This window comes from Melospiza georgiana, chromosome 1 (assembly GCF_028018845.1).
Source record: "Melospiza georgiana isolate bMelGeo1 chromosome 1, bMelGeo1.pri, whole genome shotgun sequence".
NCBI classification, from domain to species: domain Eukaryota; kingdom Metazoa; phylum Chordata; class Aves; order Passeriformes; family Passerellidae; genus Melospiza; species Melospiza georgiana.
In genome coordinates this window covers 114,094,807-114,114,900 of record NC_080430.1, presented here as the reverse complement: position 1 = coordinate 114,114,900, position 20,094 = coordinate 114,094,807, and the positions used below count along the sequence as shown (strand labels likewise).

The 20,094-nt window shown below is 34.4% G+C and overlaps 1 protein-coding gene across 2 annotated transcripts in view; it reads right to left on the bottom strand.

Annotated features, from left to right (window-relative positions):
* The window catches only part of SNTG1 (syntrophin gamma 1), a 319,348-nt gene that overhangs the window by 51,343 nt on the left and 247,911 nt on the right, over positions 1-20,094 (bottom strand). For both annotated transcript variants that reach the window (XM_058044990.1, XM_058044982.1), the window contains exon 13: positions 3,408-3,524. In XM_058044990.1, the coding sequence (XP_057900973.1) occupies positions 3,408-3,524 (117 nt within the window). The remainder of the gene's footprint in view (positions 1-3,407; positions 3,525-20,094) is intronic.

Genomic DNA, 20,094 nt, shown 5'->3' with positions numbered 1-20,094 from the left:
AGACAGAAAGAGATAGATTAATGTATTCAGTAAGGGAAGAGTAAGGCAATATCAGAACAGTGTATAAAATTTCCAAGGAAAATGCAAGCAGAAAACAGGAAAATATTAAAAATGTCAAAATAAACAAGAAAGCACAAAATAGAATCAAATTGAGGTTATAAATGGAAGAATAATCAACTTAATGGTAAGACACTGGAGAGTGGCCCATATCCAAAGGAAGACAGCTGTATCATTAAATTTGTTAGACACAATGAATAGGTTGATGAAAACATACATTACTGCTTCTACCATATTCAGGATAAAGTTTTTGAAAGTTTAAAAAAAAAATTTAATAGCTTCTAGAGCCCAAGGAACAAAATATTATATGAGATCAATTTATTTCTTATTTAAAGAGAAAGTAATCGTTAATAGATCAAAATTATTTTGATGCTGTATGAGAAAATTCTATATCTAACTAATTTTTAGTTATAAACATTGTTGTAATGGAAGGTCCTTTAAGGAAATCACAGGTAGGAATGAAAAGTTCAAAAACACAGTGCTACAGTTCCTCCTCTATTAGAATTTTCTATATTTACAGTCATTGTCAAATGTACTCTTCCCTATCTTATTGAACTGTGGGTATTAAACCACAAAGCTACTCTTTCTTCTATGGACAAAAAGATAAATTTCTCACCACGAACAGCAAAATGGGGAGAGGAGCCTTGCTACAGTCCCACTGAGCCCACAACACCCAGTCACACCAGAGGAAATCTTATTGTGCCACGAGGAAAAGTCATTATTATTGCTCCTGAAGCACAAAGTCATTTGGAGCAATGTTTAAAAATTTACGATAGGCTCCATATTTTGGGAGAGAATATAAGAGCTCCCTCTTCTCCCCTGGTTTCCTGATTTTGTTTGTAACTGTAAAGGGAGGTTTTTTCAGGTCAAAACAAAACTCTTTCTGTACAAAGATATGTGCAAAACAAAAGTAACTGTAGAATTAAGATGCCCATAGAAATTGCTGCACCATTCACTTTTAATGTTTTCATTTAAAATATTGAGTAGCAAAAGAAAGGATGTTAGTAGCTCTTTCTCAAGTAAATTTCTATTTATAAATTGGAAGAAATCAAAAACCCCCAGCATTGACACAATTAATAATTCTAAAGAAGAAAATGTGCCAGGAAATAATAGAAAAAAATAATAGTAAATAAGTAATTTTCTTTAAAAACTTCAAAATGAAAATAAGAAGCACTAGGATTGCTCTTTTATCTGAGCACGGAAAGTAGAAGTACTATTGATCAAACAGATAAAAAAAGAGGCAGGGGAGGCTGCTGATAGACATCGTTTAAACACATACTTCCCTAATGTGTTAGAATTTGGCAGAGACTGGGGAAATACTTTTGTTTTATTTTCTGGTTAAGAAAGCTTGCAGAACACCTCTTTTCAGAAAACAACTTTGTCCAAGTAGTTTATACTGCACATATAAAGTAAAGCAGTTTCAATTTTAACTACACTTTATACACCTCCTAAAAAGAAGATCTGAAACTGTCATTGAAACTTTGTTCATAATATTTTCTAATCTCTGGAAGAGACAAACCTTCAAAATAGCAAACTTCGTTGTATATGTAAAAGTTTGCATATAGAAAATAGGATTTTGGAAGTGTGCCATTATTATATGCATTACATGTTAGAACTGGTTGAACTTTAAGGTCCTTTCTAACATAAACATTCTATGATTCTATGTCTTTAAGGCAGCTCTGTACGAGCTCTTCATCTGTCCTAAAAAAAGCATTCTCATCATTCTGCTTCCCTCCTACTCCATGAAGAGAAAATATTTTTCTCTGCATTTGAACAGTTTTTCTATTTTAGACTAGGAATCAGAATCTGGCAATACAAATTCATTTTGTGCTTGCAGCTGAGCTATAAAAACTTGAGGATGGATTTCTTGTCTTATATTATATCAGCTTGCCAAGATTTTCCTTACTCATGTCACCATGGTTCAGGCTCTTCATATGAGCATGTTCCTTTCACACACATTAATCACCCCCCATCAGACATTTACCCTCTACAAGTATATTATTCCTATATATGTGTGATTCTTTAGTAAAGAGGTTTGTGGTCTCTTCCATAGTTCTTAGAAAAGAATAATCTTCCTTTTTTGTATTTGAAACAGGATTTCTCATCATTGTTTCTGATTCTATCTAGTATCCAGAATGGAGTTGGTTTTACTTGACAGGCAGCAAATGCTGAAGTAGGTTTGGCAAAGACAGGAGAGATGTTTTTGAATTAAGGTGCTTGTTATCATAATCTGACATTTTAATTGGACCCTGACAAATTAATTAATTTACCTAAGAGAGCCAAAATCCCACACCCATGAACTAGTCTACAAACATTGAACATATGATGTTTTCAGTTCATACTTACTTCCATTCCCCATGTCTTCCACATGTTTTTAAACCTTTTGCTAAATGATCACCAGTAGTTACTGATGATCAATCTAAAGATTGATGACTTTGAACTACCTCAGGAAGATATTGCCCCAAGAGGTGGTAGATGCCCCATCTCTGAAAGCATTCAAGACCAGGTTAGACAGGCTCTGAGCAACCTGCCCCAGTTGAAGGTGTCCCTGCTTGCTGTAAGGAGGTTGGACTAGATGACCTTTAAAGCTCCCTTTCAACCCAAACTATTTTATGATTCTGTTTCAGGCAGGAAGGCGCTACAGCCTGACAAACACTGGGTTTAGCAGCAGTCAGAAAGGTCACCCAATAAACAGGAAAAATTAATCCACATGACTCTTCCTGCTGCAGGCATGGATAGGACTGCTACTGTCTCCTTAGCAACTGGCTTAAAAGTTAGCTAGAGGATCTTTACTGCATCTTAGATGTACCATAAAACAGTGAAAGTAAATTGCTGAGTATAAGACGAGCACTAAAATTTTGCCTGGCGTTCCCAGTGAGATTCCAATTAATATTTTAACTAAAACCAATTTCACTTGATTCCCTACTTCCTTTTGGTGCTCTCAAACTTACAGAAACTTATATTCAGGATGGAATCTAAATAGAGACATGTTGCCATCTCTACCACATGTAAAAAGCTTTGATATTTCCCCAAATCTCAGCAGTTTCTCTAGAATGATTGTTCAGTTTAAATCTAACCATGTTGCTTTGGGCCTGTTCTGTCTGCCAAAAGAAAATTAAAAGCTCCCTTTTAACATGAGCAGATTTCTCTTTTATTTTTTAAGTGTTCATTTAAGTGTGGGAAAATAAGTTCTTGTAGATACCCAATCTCTACCACGCACCCTGGAACTCTGCTGTTACTGTTCTGCTAGCCCAATGAGTGGTACCTCATTGTGAAAGACTTGTACATATTATATGACATTATTATATTTAATAACATTTGTTCCCACTAAGCATAAGAAACATACTTACTGGAGGTGCTATAAACTTATACAGGGAAGATCCCCTCAGTGCTAGGAACTTTGGTGTGTACATTCGGTCCTGAAGGGAGTCTTGTTCCCGTTCTTCCGTCCAGCCCATATAGACTATCTGACAAAAAAATCAATAGTGTTGACAATTTCTCAGAAATTTTCTTGTGTTGCAAGTATTTCACTTTGCATAAACTGATGTCTGTTAAATTTAACATAGCTGCAAACTTTGAACCCCAGACACAATATCATACATTGACAGTTTTTATAAATGATGCCTGTTAGGACAATGCAAAGGCATGAGAAGAAATACTTATTGTACTACCAACAACAGAAAACCTAAACCACACACTCCAGGGGTGTTAAAGGTGCATTCTACATATTATCTGACAAATCATGTCAGTGAAATTTAATGTAAGTTAAGTGTAAGGAGCCACCAGACAGGAATTCTAAGTCAAGCAGATGCTATTACACAGCAACATAGATACAGACTCCACATGCAAGTTCACAGTCACACATTAAACAATATGACGTTACAAATTTCATTTCCAAATAATGTCAATTTTCTTTTCTTTTTTTTTTTTTTTCTCCCTGAAAATCTCTATGTAGGAGTTTTGAAACTTTTTGCTTAGAAAGAGGAAATTACCAGACTATTTTTAGTCACTATTTCAAACAGACTTCCTCTGTAGGTAGAACGGAGTTGTAGAATCCTGTAGAGTCTTACCACTACCAGCAGATCTTCTGACACAGATGTTTGAGCTAGAACTTATTCCAGCTCACTTTAGGATGTAACTTCCTACCTATCCTGTTAATTTTGAGTTATCCAATATCAAAATCTTAAAGAGTAGAAAAACACCACTATGCCAACTTCTGGAGAACCACTGAAGAGGGAGTAGACACATCAAGGGACATTTGATTTATAACCATGCCATTAGTAATAAAATACATTTTCCAGTGCACACAGGTACACTACTGCTGCAGAAAATAGTTCAACCCATATTTCATACAGGGCTGCTCATGGGATAGATCTATTTCTAAATGTCTCTGTGAAGCTGATCTCTACACTAACAAAGCAGTTACAGGACATTGCCTTCAATGTCAATAATAATAGTGTAAAGAAAATGATAATAATTATGACACAAAAAGGTAAAAAAGTAAACAAGTTTGTAAGTGCACCCGTGGTATGAATGTCCTTAAAATGAATGTTTTCACTGCATGTTTTATCCCCCCAGATTTTAAAGATTGTGTACCTTTTGAAAATAAATTTACACTAGTTTATTTCTGTACTTTTGGGCAGAGAATTTTCAGCAACATTTCTTCATGAAATATGCATTAAAATAAATAGTGGGTCTATTGTTTTTCTTTTTCCCTCTTCTTTTTTTTGTGGGGGGTGGTGACAGGGGAGATTGTATTTTTTTTCATAACACACTGGAAATTATTAGCTTTTTCAAAATCCCCTTGTATGAAATCAACACTATGAGTTTCTGTCACAGTTTATTGGATATTTTATGGTCTATAACCAGAGACAGGGAGAAGGTCCATTTTTCTCTTACTACAGGGACACCTCAATACTTAATTATTTTGTCAATATCAAACACTAAAACTGTCATATAGTCTCAGGTTCAATGAAGAACATGTGTTGAAGTATCTGCTCATTTAGTGACTAAATAAGTTCATAAAATCAAAAAGAAGACAGATCTGTACCACAATATTCAACCATCAAAAAGAATGAAAAACACTGTATTTTTACGCAATAACTAAAAAGCCATGTTCTCTGAAATCTCATTCATTCCTGAAAGAAGAACAATTCAGAAGGGAAAAAAAAAACCCAAACAAACAACTGAAAGGTAAAGTAAGAGAAGTTTTAAATTATTTCAATTCAATGTTTATTCAATTTTTTCTCATTTCTGCTGTTTCATATGCTATCCATAAATAAGATCCTCATCCCTCTGACCTGACTGCAGTCTCTAGATCTCAGTGACTGAGGTGGTTTTACACAAAAGAGTGTGAAAGTATAAACAAATTGTACTACTGTGTGCAGAAGTTTGGCACATTTTCTGTCTATAAATGAAGAAAAGGCATGATCTCTAATTTCTAGGAACTGAGACATCTATGCTTCAAAATCAATTCAATTGAATTAATTTGGTTTCATCTTGATTTCTTTAATTTAAATTGGACACACAGCAAGATATCATCTTGCCTGATGATATTTAATATCCCTGTAACATTGTATGTAATCCCCTCTTACTGTTTTTCTCTTTCATATTTCTACATCTACGATTCATCACAACAACAGGATACAGTCACTCATGTTGTGCAGAGGTATTGATATTCCACATTTGATTGACTCAACACTAAAGTAGCCATGAAATTTAGAGCAATTGCTCCCTTAGATATTTCTCCTTTGCCTCCGTAGATCATGAGGAAAAATTAGATTGATTTTCCTGACAACCTGCTGTACCAAAAGTTTTATTAACAGAAAAACATTTCTCCTTCAGGCTCATTCAACACAGAGAGGAACTGTCAAGCAAAGGCTGTGTAATTATAATTAGGGACATTTACAAGTTTGTCTGAGTGCATGTGCACGTTCTCATGTGTGGATTAAAATAGCACAGGCTATACTCTGGAAAACAAGGCAAAACTATACAAATACTTGATAACTATTTTAATAGATAACTTTTAAGTTCCTAAAGTGATCTCAGTTTATCTAAACATATTAAACATGTGAAATTAGGAACATTTACAAGTTTGTTTGAGTGCACGTGCATATTCATATGTGTGGATTAAAATAGCTACAGGCTACATTTTGGAAAACAAGGCAAAACTAAACAAATACTTGATAACTACTTTAATAGATAATTCTGAGAATTATGATAACTTTTAAGTTCCTAAAATGATCTCAGTTTATCTAAACACATTAAACGTGTGAAATTAAATAAAATATTGCAATTTTTTATAAAATGAAGGTGAGAAACTGTTGAAAATTTTCACTTTTGTGGTAAAGTAGATGACATTTTTGAAACAGCTACTGGGAAATGTTATGACTTCTAAAAAAGCTTTGATCTATATAAACTTAGAGAAACTTATTTACCTGAAAGGGATTGTAACTTACAAAAGTAATTGTTTATGCATATATATGAACAGAAATATTGGATTAATATGATATATGAATGAGAGTTTTGGATCATATCTCAGTGTAGCTGCACATGGGGACTTGGCACATATGGCACTTCATGAAATTGTGAAATTGCAGAAATTTCATTTCTGAAAATAAATGCTTAGCACAGACACGTGACGAACAGATATAAATGCTAATCACAAATAGACAGTGTATAGCATGCTCCTTTATAAAATAAAAAAAAAATCTAGTTAGTTTTTATCTTTTCAAGCTTTTAGATTCCCTATAAAACTGTTGATTGTTATCAACAAATGTGGAAGGGGTGGTGAAAACAGATTTTATTTATGATTTGCATTCTATTTGAAAGATAATTTTTGTATTCCTGGTTTCTAACTTACCTCAACAGTTCATTCTTCAAAATCAAATGGTGACACAAATTAGTTAACTGAGTGGCTGCTGGTTCAGTAACAAAGATTCAATAAGTCATTATGGTTTATGACTTGAATCATGGACAATTTTAAGAAATCGATATTGAAATGATAAATGAAACAGGACAATTTCTTCAGTCAAAAATCCATAATCTTGTAATTTAGCATGTTCTTAAATCACACAGACATCCTAATCAAGCAAGATGAATTGCCATATTTTATATCAGTCCAACATATTGCTAAAAATGACTTAAATAGCCTTGACTATCAGGGTGACTTTTTCAGAGTTTTTACACATTATATTTTAGGAAGAATAGTAAGACAAAAATACAAGAACATTTCCCCAAAATGAAATGTAATATCTATGTGACATCATAAAAGTGAGGCAATTCAAAGATCAGAAAGGATGCACTGACAGCTTTTTATCTGGCAAGTCTAATACTCATACTCACTTTACGTGAAATTGTGCTGTAGGGTGACAGGATGAACATGGGATCCAAAGATTAATAAATATGTCAGACAATACAGAAGGGAAAGTAATGAGGGATGAGAAATTCAGATAATGCTCTCTACTCTGGTTTTAGTATAATTTTCTCTTTACTTTTAAAATAGTTTTTTGGTATAGTCTAAAAATTCATTATAGTCAATTGTTAGCAGAAAAACAATTAAAAAACACACTGGAAATGTCAGAAAAATATGGAAGAAAAAGGGTGGTCACAATGCAATCATTGGCCAAATCTATTCTGCTTAGGAGATCGTTTCGGAGAAGGCTTAGGAATTTTATGCTGCATAAAAAAAATTCAAAGTCAACAGAAGAACTAATGACATAAAATTTTGAAAAATTTTGCCCTATTTTAAATAAAGTAAAAATGTCTGCTATCCTATTTTTCAGGTTTTGAAAAGCCTTCTAATCTTTCCATATTTTTTTACTTCTCGCAAATTTTTTTTTCTTCCTCATTAAAAAAAAAGTTGACTAAAACTTTAGCTATCACTGACAGCTCTAAAGATCACCATATTTTTGAACCACTCAACTACAGATATATTATTTCATCTAAGATTACACAAGTATTGTATCTCACAACTTAATCTTCTTCTGTGTAAGAACTCATATTGTCATCTTGCTACCAGATCAAGGCTGAGTATAGGTTTCCCATTTGGCTTTGTCTTGTTTTATTTTTAAAATGACCACACAAAAATTGAGGAAATATTATCAGGTCTTAAAGTAAATCATGTCAGAGAAAACAGAAAATATTTCTTAATTATGAAAGGTGATTTTTTGCTTACAATCCAGATAAATAAAAACTGGTATCAAAGACTGAAAACAGAGCCCATTTTCTCTTATCAAACAACATCAGAATCAGATCAAAGACAGTTGTTTACTGTAGTAAAACCTGCCTGGACCTCCATAGAGATCTGTCCAAAATTAGCAGAGCTGTTCGAAAAACCTGCACAACAATTTGTTACATCCAACAGCATCCCATGAAAAAACTTTGCATATTCCCAATGAGATGTACTGGAACTTGTTAGAACTCAGGACTATATTGACTGCTGCATGCCATTACACCCTCCACAGTTTGAAAAATTATGGCTACATGTGGATAGAGGACAGTTTCCCAAACAGGTAAAGAACTGTGTGTTGCTTTTCCAGGTTTCTTCTTCTTGTTAGAATCTACTAATCCACAGAAACATTTTGGCTCACTCACTGGATTTTTCATCCAGTGCTACATGGTAATAGTCACAGCTTATTTCAAAGAACTCATTTTACTTATTTAAGACTTCTAAGTAGCTGTTTATTGAAATAAATTCTTCTAACAACAAAGTCAATTTGAACCTTAATTGGGCAACTGTGTGCCTTTGTCAAAATGTCAACATTAGAAGTTGGGAATTTTTGCCTCTCTTAAATTATTCAAGTCAATGCACAATTACGTGTATTTAAAATTCATTACAATTAGAATTTGTTCATTTTAATAGGGGTGACTAGCATTTAGAAAGCACAGACTTTTTCCAAGAAAGACCTTATGCAGCTGTTATTACAAAGATGGATTTGGATGCAAACTGCAGTATTAGATACCAATCTATATTAATTTCAGGAGTGTGTGTGAAATTATGAGTAGGAATGAGTACAAAAATAGCTCACGCTACTAGTCCTGTCTTCCAGGATATTGACTGGGTAATTAAAAAAAGATAAAAAATTAGCTAGAGTAGCTAGCCAGCATGTGGCAAACTCTCTGAAATGCACAAGGAATGTGTGCATTTTATGCAGCATTAAGAATCTTCCTGCTAAATAGGTATGGTAGCTAGATGATGAAAAATAAAATCTCATGTCATCTAAAGTAATCTGCCTTCCTCACCTGACTGACCCTTCTCCTTCTTGTAGACTTCTGTTATTTACTCACCACATAATTCACCTTCCAAGCAATTTACACATCAACACAATTTGAACAGCCCTGAGCAGGTTCATTTGATTTCCAGGATTACCATTGAGGAGGCTCATTCCTGGTGACATCAGAGGCATTTTACAGCTGACCTGAGAGGCTTCAGATCTTCACTGATACTCCCAACAGAGCAGCTCTCAGCAAACACTTTGAAAATGTGCATGTCTCACACATTTCCTGACTAAAATAATTACTATATATCGCACTATCATCATTTCCCCCTCCTTTCACTGTTGTATTACTGGAACCAGTAGGGTTCTGCTTTCTTTTATGGAAAAACACAAAAAAATCTTTGATATTTGACCATTTTTGAATCCCTACTTGTTAATTTTTCACCTGAAATTGGAGGTGAAATATAGGAAGAGGCACAAGAATGGCTGCAAATTTTTATCCAGGAGGAAATTTCTGGGGGATTTTAAGGGTTTAAAATAGATAACAGTACAATACAGCAAGCTCAGCACTCGTGAAAAGAAAGTAAACATCATTTATTTTAAAGTCTAGTAGCTTGACTGGTTTTAAGACTTGTCTTTTGATTAATGGCTTTTTTTTCCTCTTCTAAAAGTACACAGCATGTATTTTTCATGCCTAAAATAAAAATGGGTCAAACAAAATTAGTTCAAATAATCATGCTGGAGGGCATGACCTCTCCCTTTTGATGAACAACCTATCACATTCATCTTTTTCACCTCAGGGTAGACCACTGAAAGATGCTGAATGAAGAAAAAGATTAGAATATTACAAGTCACCAGACAGTGCCTTTCAGATTTTTGATGCGCAAACAACTGAGCAAACAACTAAATATTTATCTTTCTTAAGTAGCAGGGTGAGTGAAATATTTACAGAAACATTTAATACCATTCCTAACTTGTCCCAGGAGTATCTTTCAATTAGATTTCAATGACTGGCTGCAGATAACTTTTGGATTTTCTTTCTCTGTCTCTCTGAAAAAGACTGGCAAGCAGCACTTGGACAGGACCAGCGCAGTTTAGGACAGTGGCTGTCCCTGTGAGATCAAAGTGCTCGTGCAGCTGCCTTGCTCACATCCTGAGCTGACTGAACCGAGCCCAAAGGAGATGGTAACATGGAAAAACCCCAAATGACTGAGTATACAGAAAATACAGATGAGGGGGTACAGGTTGTTAGAAATGAATTTTAGTAATAAATGTTTTGAGTTTGCATAACATCAGAATTACATTCCCATAGAATCAGATGTTTACATTTCAAGGTGCTCACAAAGCCAGAATAAACCTGCAAATAATCACTGTATACTAAAGTTGTCTTTGAAGTCTCTGGTGTTGCTGTTTGCACAGCAAAATAAACACACCTGAGAGAAATCTCCTTTTTTGGTATCAATGATCTCACAAGATCTGGCTTAGAAATATTTTTATATCTTTGTGAGAACAAAGCTTGAAAATTAGTAATTCACATATATATGTAATTATACAAAAGCCTTTTTAGACTTAAAATATTTTATTTAAATATTGCATGGAATCAACATCAATATTCAATAGAATAAATCTATCCATGCGTACTTTTTTACATTTTCATTCTCAATAATTTAGATGGCAACTGATGAAAACAGCTATTAATACTTGCAGAATTTCTTTTACTATTTCTACTGAAGAAGTTATTTTCAGGCCTGTCTGATTATCAAAATAAAAAGACTTCTGCAAGCTGAAACTGTTCTTAAGACTTTCTCAGGGGTCTCAGAGAACACAATTACTGCTTTTAAAGTCCCAGAATAATAAAAATAAATAAAACCTTCAAAAATTGAAATTGAAAATTGAAAATAAAACATTTAAAAATTTTAGAGCACCATTACTTTGCTTCTCAGAAATAAAACAATTCTTTTAAGCACTCAATGCATGTAACTGAAAGAAAAATAAGTCAACAAGAGTTGAAATTTTATTTTCAAATTCAATACAGAACTTGGAAACCTACAGATGAGAAATTTTGCTGCATCTGCACAATGTCTTTGGAGAATCAATGTTACTATTGCCAGTTACTAACAGGGAAAAAAAATCCAAGACGTGTTATAAAATTTTAATCAAATCAATAAAGAATACTCCCTAAGGTAATTTTGTATCTTATTAGCTTCAGTAAATAATCTTTTGTCTAATGATTTCACAGTTTTCAAGACCATTAAGCAATAGGTCTAATTAAGCTTAATTTCTAAATAGGAAGTGATAATAACTCTTCTTTATTTATAAAAAATGAACAATGCAGTAAAACTTCAAATCATATAATGTAATAAAAATTGTAAATTAATCCATAAATTTAATATATATAGATAACAGAAGTATTTCTTTTTTATTAGAAAAATCAGACAGGACTTATACACTATCTTCCTTTAACTTAAAATGTATTTCAAATATATCTATAAAAGAAATGAAGACCACTTTTGAAAAAATAACAGTTGAACAGATAAAACCTGTTTTTAAACAAACTGGTCCCAATGATCTTCCACTACAGCTGAATAGAGATAATGTTATGGATCACTGCTTTTCTCTTTCAACTGCCTTCAGAATTCAAACTTTCAGTCACAAAAGCCTGAAAAATAAGCTGTTTTTATAAAAACAAATAAATACTCTGCAGTTGAAATTCAGAGTAAATACTCTGACAGACAGTGAGATTTACTCACTATGTCCATTTTGTAGCACTATGGCAAAGAAATTATGCAGTAAAGCACCACTGATGCCTTTTAGGGTTTTTTAAATTTCTCAATTACTTTTGGTGAGAGATGTTATGAAATCCCCATACTTAAAAACAGTCACAATCTGATGGGGGAAAGTCCAGAACAACCTGATTTATGTTGGGCATTCTCTGAGGAGGATTCTGACCAGATGACCTACAAAACCTCATCCAATATAAATTATTCTGTGATTCTTCGATCTCAAAGCAGCCATATCTGTCTTGGAATCTGTTTTAAAGTGGTCTTGACTTACTGCTCTTACAAAAACAGCTTCAGCATTGTTTTTATTATAGTTTCACATGATTTCATTACTATATACAAATCATATGCAGTAGTTCACATTTCATAACCCATCCGTAGCTGCCTAGGATTTTCTAAATGTCCCCACTTTTTATCTACCTTAATTTTCAGAGAGGCCGTGTATCAAGTCTTTCACTGGAGATTTCATCCCTAAAATACACTCTGTAAAGGAATTTTTAGCACAGATTGCTTGCAGGTAAAGTACCCTTGAGAATGAAGACATTGCTCACAAGCAGCAATGAAAGATGTATCCTATCACCCCTTCTCAACTGTAAACAGGGGGAGAAAATGTTATGATTTGTGAAGGACCCTGATATACTATAGAGATTGAAGAGGAAGGGAAAAAGGAAGTAAGTCAGATGAGACAAGAATAAAGTTGCTAGTAAAGGACCAAAGTAATTATATGTAACTTGCATTCTTACACATTCTTAAAGTAAATAAAATTCTTCTTGGATTATAAAGAAAATAAAAATGATGTTACTCCAAAATTATTTTAAATATCATTTGCAAACAGTGGTATTAAAATACAAATGTGTTGAGAAAGAGAACCAGAATGCAGTCCCATTCTGAAAGAGCAAGGCAAGGTAGAGGATAACTACTGCAAAAATATCACCTTCAAAAGCTAAAAACAATCTTAGGGGGTGATTAGATGAAGAACATTATATTCAGCATGTTCTACATTATTATTTTCATGCTTCTCTCCGTATCCTATTTATTAACAAGATGGGGTTTTGGTTCTGTTATAATAAAGATAGTTTTAATTTTTCTGCTTCTGTTTGGTTCTGTTTTGTTTCCATTATAATAAAGATGGTTTTAATTTTCCTGGTGTTTAGATTGAATCTAGGCTGTCCTGAGGATCTTATAGCTAGCTGGTCAAATGCCAATAGCCTGTGGCAGGGAGCTGGTAGTAGTGTTCATAACATTTACTGAACTCACACTGCACTTACTTTTTGACAGTGGAGTAATACCTGTCATTCATTAATTTGTCTCTAGCATCTCAGCATTTCCATGAATTTTGCAATTTCATTGGAAAAGCTCAGTCTTTAAAAAGTACCAAGTGAGACTCATTTTTCAGTATCAGAGCTTCTTCCACTCGTATTTTTTTTTTAACACAAAGTGTCCCACTATCATGTGAAATGGAAGGAAGCAACCCATAAATTTAAGATTGTGTCCCAAATGAAGCCCAAATTTCAATGTAAGATGTTGAGGCTCTCTATCCACAGAGGGACAAGCAAGCTCTTTCACCCATAGAAAGATAACATAAGAACTCCTCCGAGGGTGCCATCTGTCTGATTGAAGAAGAGATCCTGGCAAAATAGTTGAAGGCCCTGTGAAGTGCAAACAGTGACCTGCAGGAACATTATTTTACAATTGATGGATGCAAACTCACAATTAATACTTAGCCAGAAGTCACTCCTCTCACAAGAGAGTATCTCTTCTTTCAAGCTTTTTTTGCAAGGTCTCAAATGTCTGGATGCTATTTGCATAATAGGATCAGATCCTCTTCTTTCGCACTGTCTGGGTTTGGTTTTGAACAGCAGCCTACTTCAGCAGGAGGAGAAGAAGAGCTGGCTGCATTATTCCACCTACTGCCATCAGGGCAGGCGCGTGGGAGCAATAGGTTGGAGTGATGAGTGACTATTGCTTCCACTAAGCAAGTACTACAAACAGTAGGCTGTTAAACAAATAATGGGAAGCAGCAGGACTTCTGGATGTATATTTGCAGAAAACAGCCAGAAACTGTACACTACTGTATCTTGATCCTGCTGGGCTTTGTGGGTACTCTTGAGCTGGCTCGGGTGACTCTGGTCACTCAGCATTTACTAAGAGCCATCAAGGAGGAGACTTGGTTTAGAGCAAGAAGCCCAGGCACAGAATTTCCTACCTATTTACACCTCCTCAGACCTTCAGACCTGCACACGACTTGACTTTGTTTTGTTTTTTGCAACCCAGCATTGCTGAGTGATATTCCAACAAGGTAAAATGTTTCTTAATGAATAAATAAAGAAATAATTTTGTCAGTTGTCAGCTCCTGAGTATAGTTTTTTGACCTGACACTGCTAAGTATCTATTTGCTGTGTCACAAAATATGACAGACTTACTAACTTTTGCTTCCAAAAACACTAAGATTGAAAGCAAATATTTTCTAATAATCTAACCATATAACAGATACTGCTTGCTGAGCAGTGTCTCCTTACCAGGACATATAACTCTTTGAAAGACAAAAAAGTGTTGTAATATTATATATTTCTATGGGATGTTTCTGCATTTGCAATTAGCTACATTTTTTTACATTTTTTACAGTTTTCCTTCAAACATTTTCAGTGATTAATACTTCTCAGTGTTATTTTTTTCCTTCCTCATTTGTAGGTAACCCATAAATTGTTAATTACTTTATACTATTATAAAAATAGTACAACTATTTTCGGAAATTCAGGTAGCAACTCTGTCACTGGTCCCATGGACTATTATTGTGATGAGAGAGAAAAGACAAATGACCACCTGCAGTCAACAGAGTTCTGTATAAGCACTGTTTTTAGAAGTTCAAGGGAATAATCAGAAGCCACGATTTGAACCACCGATCATCTGCACAGATGTAGAATAAGTAATGAGAAAAATGAAGTGTTATTTATTTCTCCTCTTGAAGTAAGCTGTAATTAAATATACTTTATTTATGCCTTTTTGAGTCCCATCTGCTCCTCCAACAGAGAAATCTATAGTTAAAGTATATGCTTCATTGATTCCAATTAATTTCTTTAGATGATACAATTCCCCAGGGAATAATGTGTGTATAGACTTACTGAACACCTTCCTTCTAGTATACTAAAATTAATGTTTTTCCTGGGAACTTTTACACTCACTTGATGCAATAAAAGAGACATTACAATAAAGCATTGCAACATTTTTATTTCTAGCATCAGCCTCCAATGAAAATTACAATCTGACCAGACAGAACAAATTCTTACCTGTAAGCTACAGATATTAACAATTCCTTATTTAAGGTGAGGCTAGAGGGAAAAAAGGTTTCACCTACAGTTAATCTTTCTATGTATAACTGGGGAGGAAAACAAGAAAAGAAAAGGAAAAGAAAATAAAGACCTATTTATTTTGTGGGTATCATAGAATATGATAGAATAGAATATACTGAGTTAGAAAGGATGATTCAGTCCAACTCCTAACCCTGCACAGAATACACCTAAGAATAGTATCATGAGCATTGTCCAAAAGCTTCTTGAACTCAGATAGGCTCCAGATGGTGACTCTGTTTCCCACTTTTCCTTATTTTCTCTCTATGTTACCATTTTTCAGGAACTTCTAGAGGACATATGCATCATTAAGGCATCTATTTCCAATCAAGAATGCTGAAAGCTGCTTCCTGTCCCACTGCTTTGTTGGCCTGTTTGAATAGTAGCTATCCCATCCAACCAAAAGAGTCATGAAAAAGATGGAAACATTCATTCTAGTAGAATAAAATGCCCTTTCTTGTTTTAATGTTTGCTACTTATTTCCAGTCTTAGATATCATAACTATACAAATCCTGCAGAAAATCTGTCCTTTAAATTGCAGGCATCCCTTCCACTGTCTCATTATGTTACATATCCCATTTCTTGGGTAAATGGCAATATATCAGATCCAAACGTTTAAAGTGGGATTTACTCGTGTCATGAATATAAATAGAAGATGGGGTAAAATGATACAATGAAAGAAATGGCTTTGATTGTTATTTAAACTCAGTGGTTTCTCACTGTCTGACCTCACTATAGTTACAGAATTAAGCTTCTGGGGAGAACAAGTATTTGTTCATGTTATGACAAAACAGGAAGCAATTATTCCTTTGATTACATCTGCTATGACATTCTGATTCAGAACACCTTGGGATGCATTCAGAAAGGATCCAGTTTTATTAGGATGTCAAGATCATCCTGTTGCAAAAGGTAGCAACTAAAGGGAAAGCTCTTATTATTGTAACCTAGAAATTACAGCACTCACAAAGTCAGACCTGTGTCTTTCATCTTGTAACCTAACCATCAATGTAACAATTGAGGTATATGACTCCTTTTGAAGCTATGGCACTATACAGAAAGAAACACAAGACCTGTGGGATCAGAATGAGCCTGAATTCACACCCAAGTGTGTAAATAGAAGGTGAAGGATCTGGTAAGAGTACCTTAATCTCAGAAGCACTAGATCAGGCTGTCCACTTCACAGTTAAATACATTTAAGCCATAGCTATCATCCAAAAATAGGCATAAATATTATATATTTATTTATTTATTTATTTATTTATTTACTTACTTACTTATTTATTTATATTTATTTCTTTAGAGCACCAATGTACAATAACTAGTAACTCTTCATCTCACACCCAAAAGTAAGCAACAATTTTTTATCTCTTTATCAATTTATTGTGTGGGATATGTCTGTTTTTTTCACTCACTTTGAAAGGTCTACAATGGAGCAAGGCATTTAGAACCCCCTCATTCACCCGTCCTATTTAAACCTTTAGTGGAGATACAGTTCATTCACCCCGTATTGACTAAAGTATGAACACACATCCAAAACATGAGATGTGGTTATTGAATTTGATCGGGAAAAACTACCCTTACTGAAAGGAATTTTCAGAGAGAGATATTAAGATTGCAGGTGGGGAAAAAAAAGCTAGTACTTGTAACACTAATGAGTTAGTACTAGAAAAAAAATACAAAAAAATAAATGGGAAAAATATGTAAATGAGGATAAAATTCTACTTGAGGCAAAATTGAATTTGCTGGACCTGCAGAAAGTATTTGATGCACAGCTTGAGACTTATATTTTGAGATTTAAATAAGAACTTGATCTAATCACTCTTTTGTATCATCTAAACTTCCAGCAGGTGTCCCAATTACTTTCATCCTCTCATGAGCAATAAGGTATGCAGCCCTAGGACAGAAGCATTGCTATCCAATAACTGCATCAAGTGGCTCACAACATGAATTTTATCTCGCTCATCAGGTAATCAACTAGCTTCAGGAAGCTGCCTGACCTTCCTCTCAAAAGTCAACATGGTTTCCTCAGCCCAAAATCTTTAACAACCTACCATGTGTATTGCCCTTCTAAAATTTTTTATGCCCTGAAGTTCAGAAGGTATTCCAAACTACAGTGTAAAAGGAAGAAAAATCTTTTATTGGCCACAGGAAGCAAAGTTTTATAACAAATACTGTCTCAGAAGCATCTAAAAAAATTAAAGAAACTGCTCAGGGAAAAATATTTTGTGTCAAGCACAGAAACTTTTTGATATAGATAGATATATATAGATCAAGATATTCAGTTTATTTTACAGAAAGCTCAATTAAGTATCAATAAGCAACATAAGCCTTTCAAGGGTATATGTTATGCAGCAATAATCCATGCTGAGTGCCATAGATGACTGAAAATGGCAGGGAATTAGCCCAACACAATTTACACCCTATTGTGCACTTCTGCTTAATTTAACAGCACGAACTCAGCTTCCCCTGTGTGTTTCTATAATCATTTAACAATAGAAGCTTCATTCCAGAGATTTTCTTTCAAAATAAACCTGATCAAATCCTTACTGTGACAACAGATGGTGACAGAGCAGATGTATCATTTCATCTGAAAGTTCAGTAACTGTCAGTCAAGAGCTGCAGGATGGCTACTCTGAGGTACCACAGAACAGAATATTGGAAAATAATTAATTCAACAGACATGCAAAATTAGGAAGGAAAAAAACAGAAAAAAAGAATGTACTTCTTAATGTACTTCTAGAACAGACTTGTTTTCTTTTGAGGACACGTCATATTTCAGAACTTTCTGCTTAATCACTGCATTTTAAAAATACCAATACAACCGCAATGGAGCCTATTACTCTGCAATTAGTAATAAAAAAAAGAAAGGTATTTGTTTTATTTCATACAGGTGCTTATCAATAGAATATATGTTGTCCCATCAGTCCTATCAATTCACCTGAGCAATGGAATTCACCTTTTCAGATGCAATAGAGATGCAACACATCTTTATGTGTTGTGTCTCCAAGCAAAGAACACTGGCTTGATTGACAGGCAAGACAGTCACCGTGACATTTGTGTGTACTCACCTTTATATAGTAAATATGTTAGGTTTTATTAAATAAGCTCACCAAGTCAGACTTTTAGAATTGATTTTAAATGAGATTGTTCTTGCCGTAGAACTTTAATAAATCTGGACAACAAACACCCTATTGAAGCAGAATATGAGGTGATACAACACAGCTGATGTGGTACAGATGTGTATAGCTGCTTTTATTACATTATATAAGAAGTAAAAGGAAATGGGTATAACCACGTATATTTTTGAATGACATCAGATGTATCCCATCACCCCATTCTTGGCCATCAAGAATCTAAAATATTATCTGCAAAACAGGGTTCTTGACTGTGGAATCTGACACACATAATGATACCCCAGTTTCTGGCCTTAGTGTGGCATCAGTTCATTATGCCATGATCTTGTTTTAAAACTGAGTTAAACACAGTTAAACAGTCTTTCTCATTCTCACATGATTCTCATTATTAACTGTCCACTTTGAATAGATCAGCTACCAATTCTCTTCCCATAAAGCAGGAACATTCTAGAGGGACGCATTATTCTTAAAAACCAAAACTATTTCATGAAAATTTCCTATCTTCTTTAGACACAAATATTTCAAAAAGTCTTATGCTACTTGTGGAAAAAAAAATAGTGCTCAAAAAAAAAAAAAAGAATTATAGCATTCTTCCCCAGTATACTTTTTTTAGTGAATTCAGCATATGAAAGGTGGAGGGTCATACCCTTTATATTCATCCTAACAGAGATGAGGCATACAACATAGGAAAAGGAAGTTTAAAATACACTCCTCTGCCATGATGCTTCTATCTGTTTCATGTGAAACCATGAGATTTGACTGTTGCCCATGTAATAGAGAAGCAAGTGTCTATTTATTACATTTGTGAACATGTATGTGAACATAACAATAATCAATGAAATGAAAAATCCACTCCCTGAATTTGCCACGTGCAATATCTGCTTTGTACCACTGCCTTGTGGAGTGAAATGGGAGCCAGTAAGTTTTGACTTTCCCAGCTGCAGTTTATGAATGTTTTGCTTATTCATGTAGGGACAGGAAGAGGTGAACTGCAGGTCTGACTAAGATTTCTATCTAAACCTTGAATTCCACTGTGTACCTGAGCCACATGTTGCCAATTCATCCTCCTGGCATGGCAACCAGTAAAAGCCAAATCCCAATGAATTCCAAATAGAAAATGAGAGTTGTAATGTGTAGTAAAATCTCTACTAGCTGGAGGCTACATTTGGTTTCTCACACTGAAAAGGATCAGAAGGCTTTATAAGGATTGCCTAATTTTCATTTCTTTAGATGCTATCAAGTCAATTTTCAGCCGAGATCAGCACATTTGCAAATCCATTGTGGACTATGAAAAGACTGGGAATTGAAAAGGAATGGGCAGTGCTTGTTCTCATTACACCACCAGTTTACTACCTGTCATTTGGAAAGATCTAGCAGGGAGTTGATGCTGCCTTTCAAAACTCACCTGCCTAATGATGGCTCTTGCAGGAGCTGACATTTGCTGTAATCAGAGGAAACATGCCCATGTTTCCACTCTCATCTTGGCTGATCAACTAGAGAAGCCTCTGGCTGCTGCCTTGAAATATTCTAATGTCTTTGTGCCTCTCTGCTATGAAGT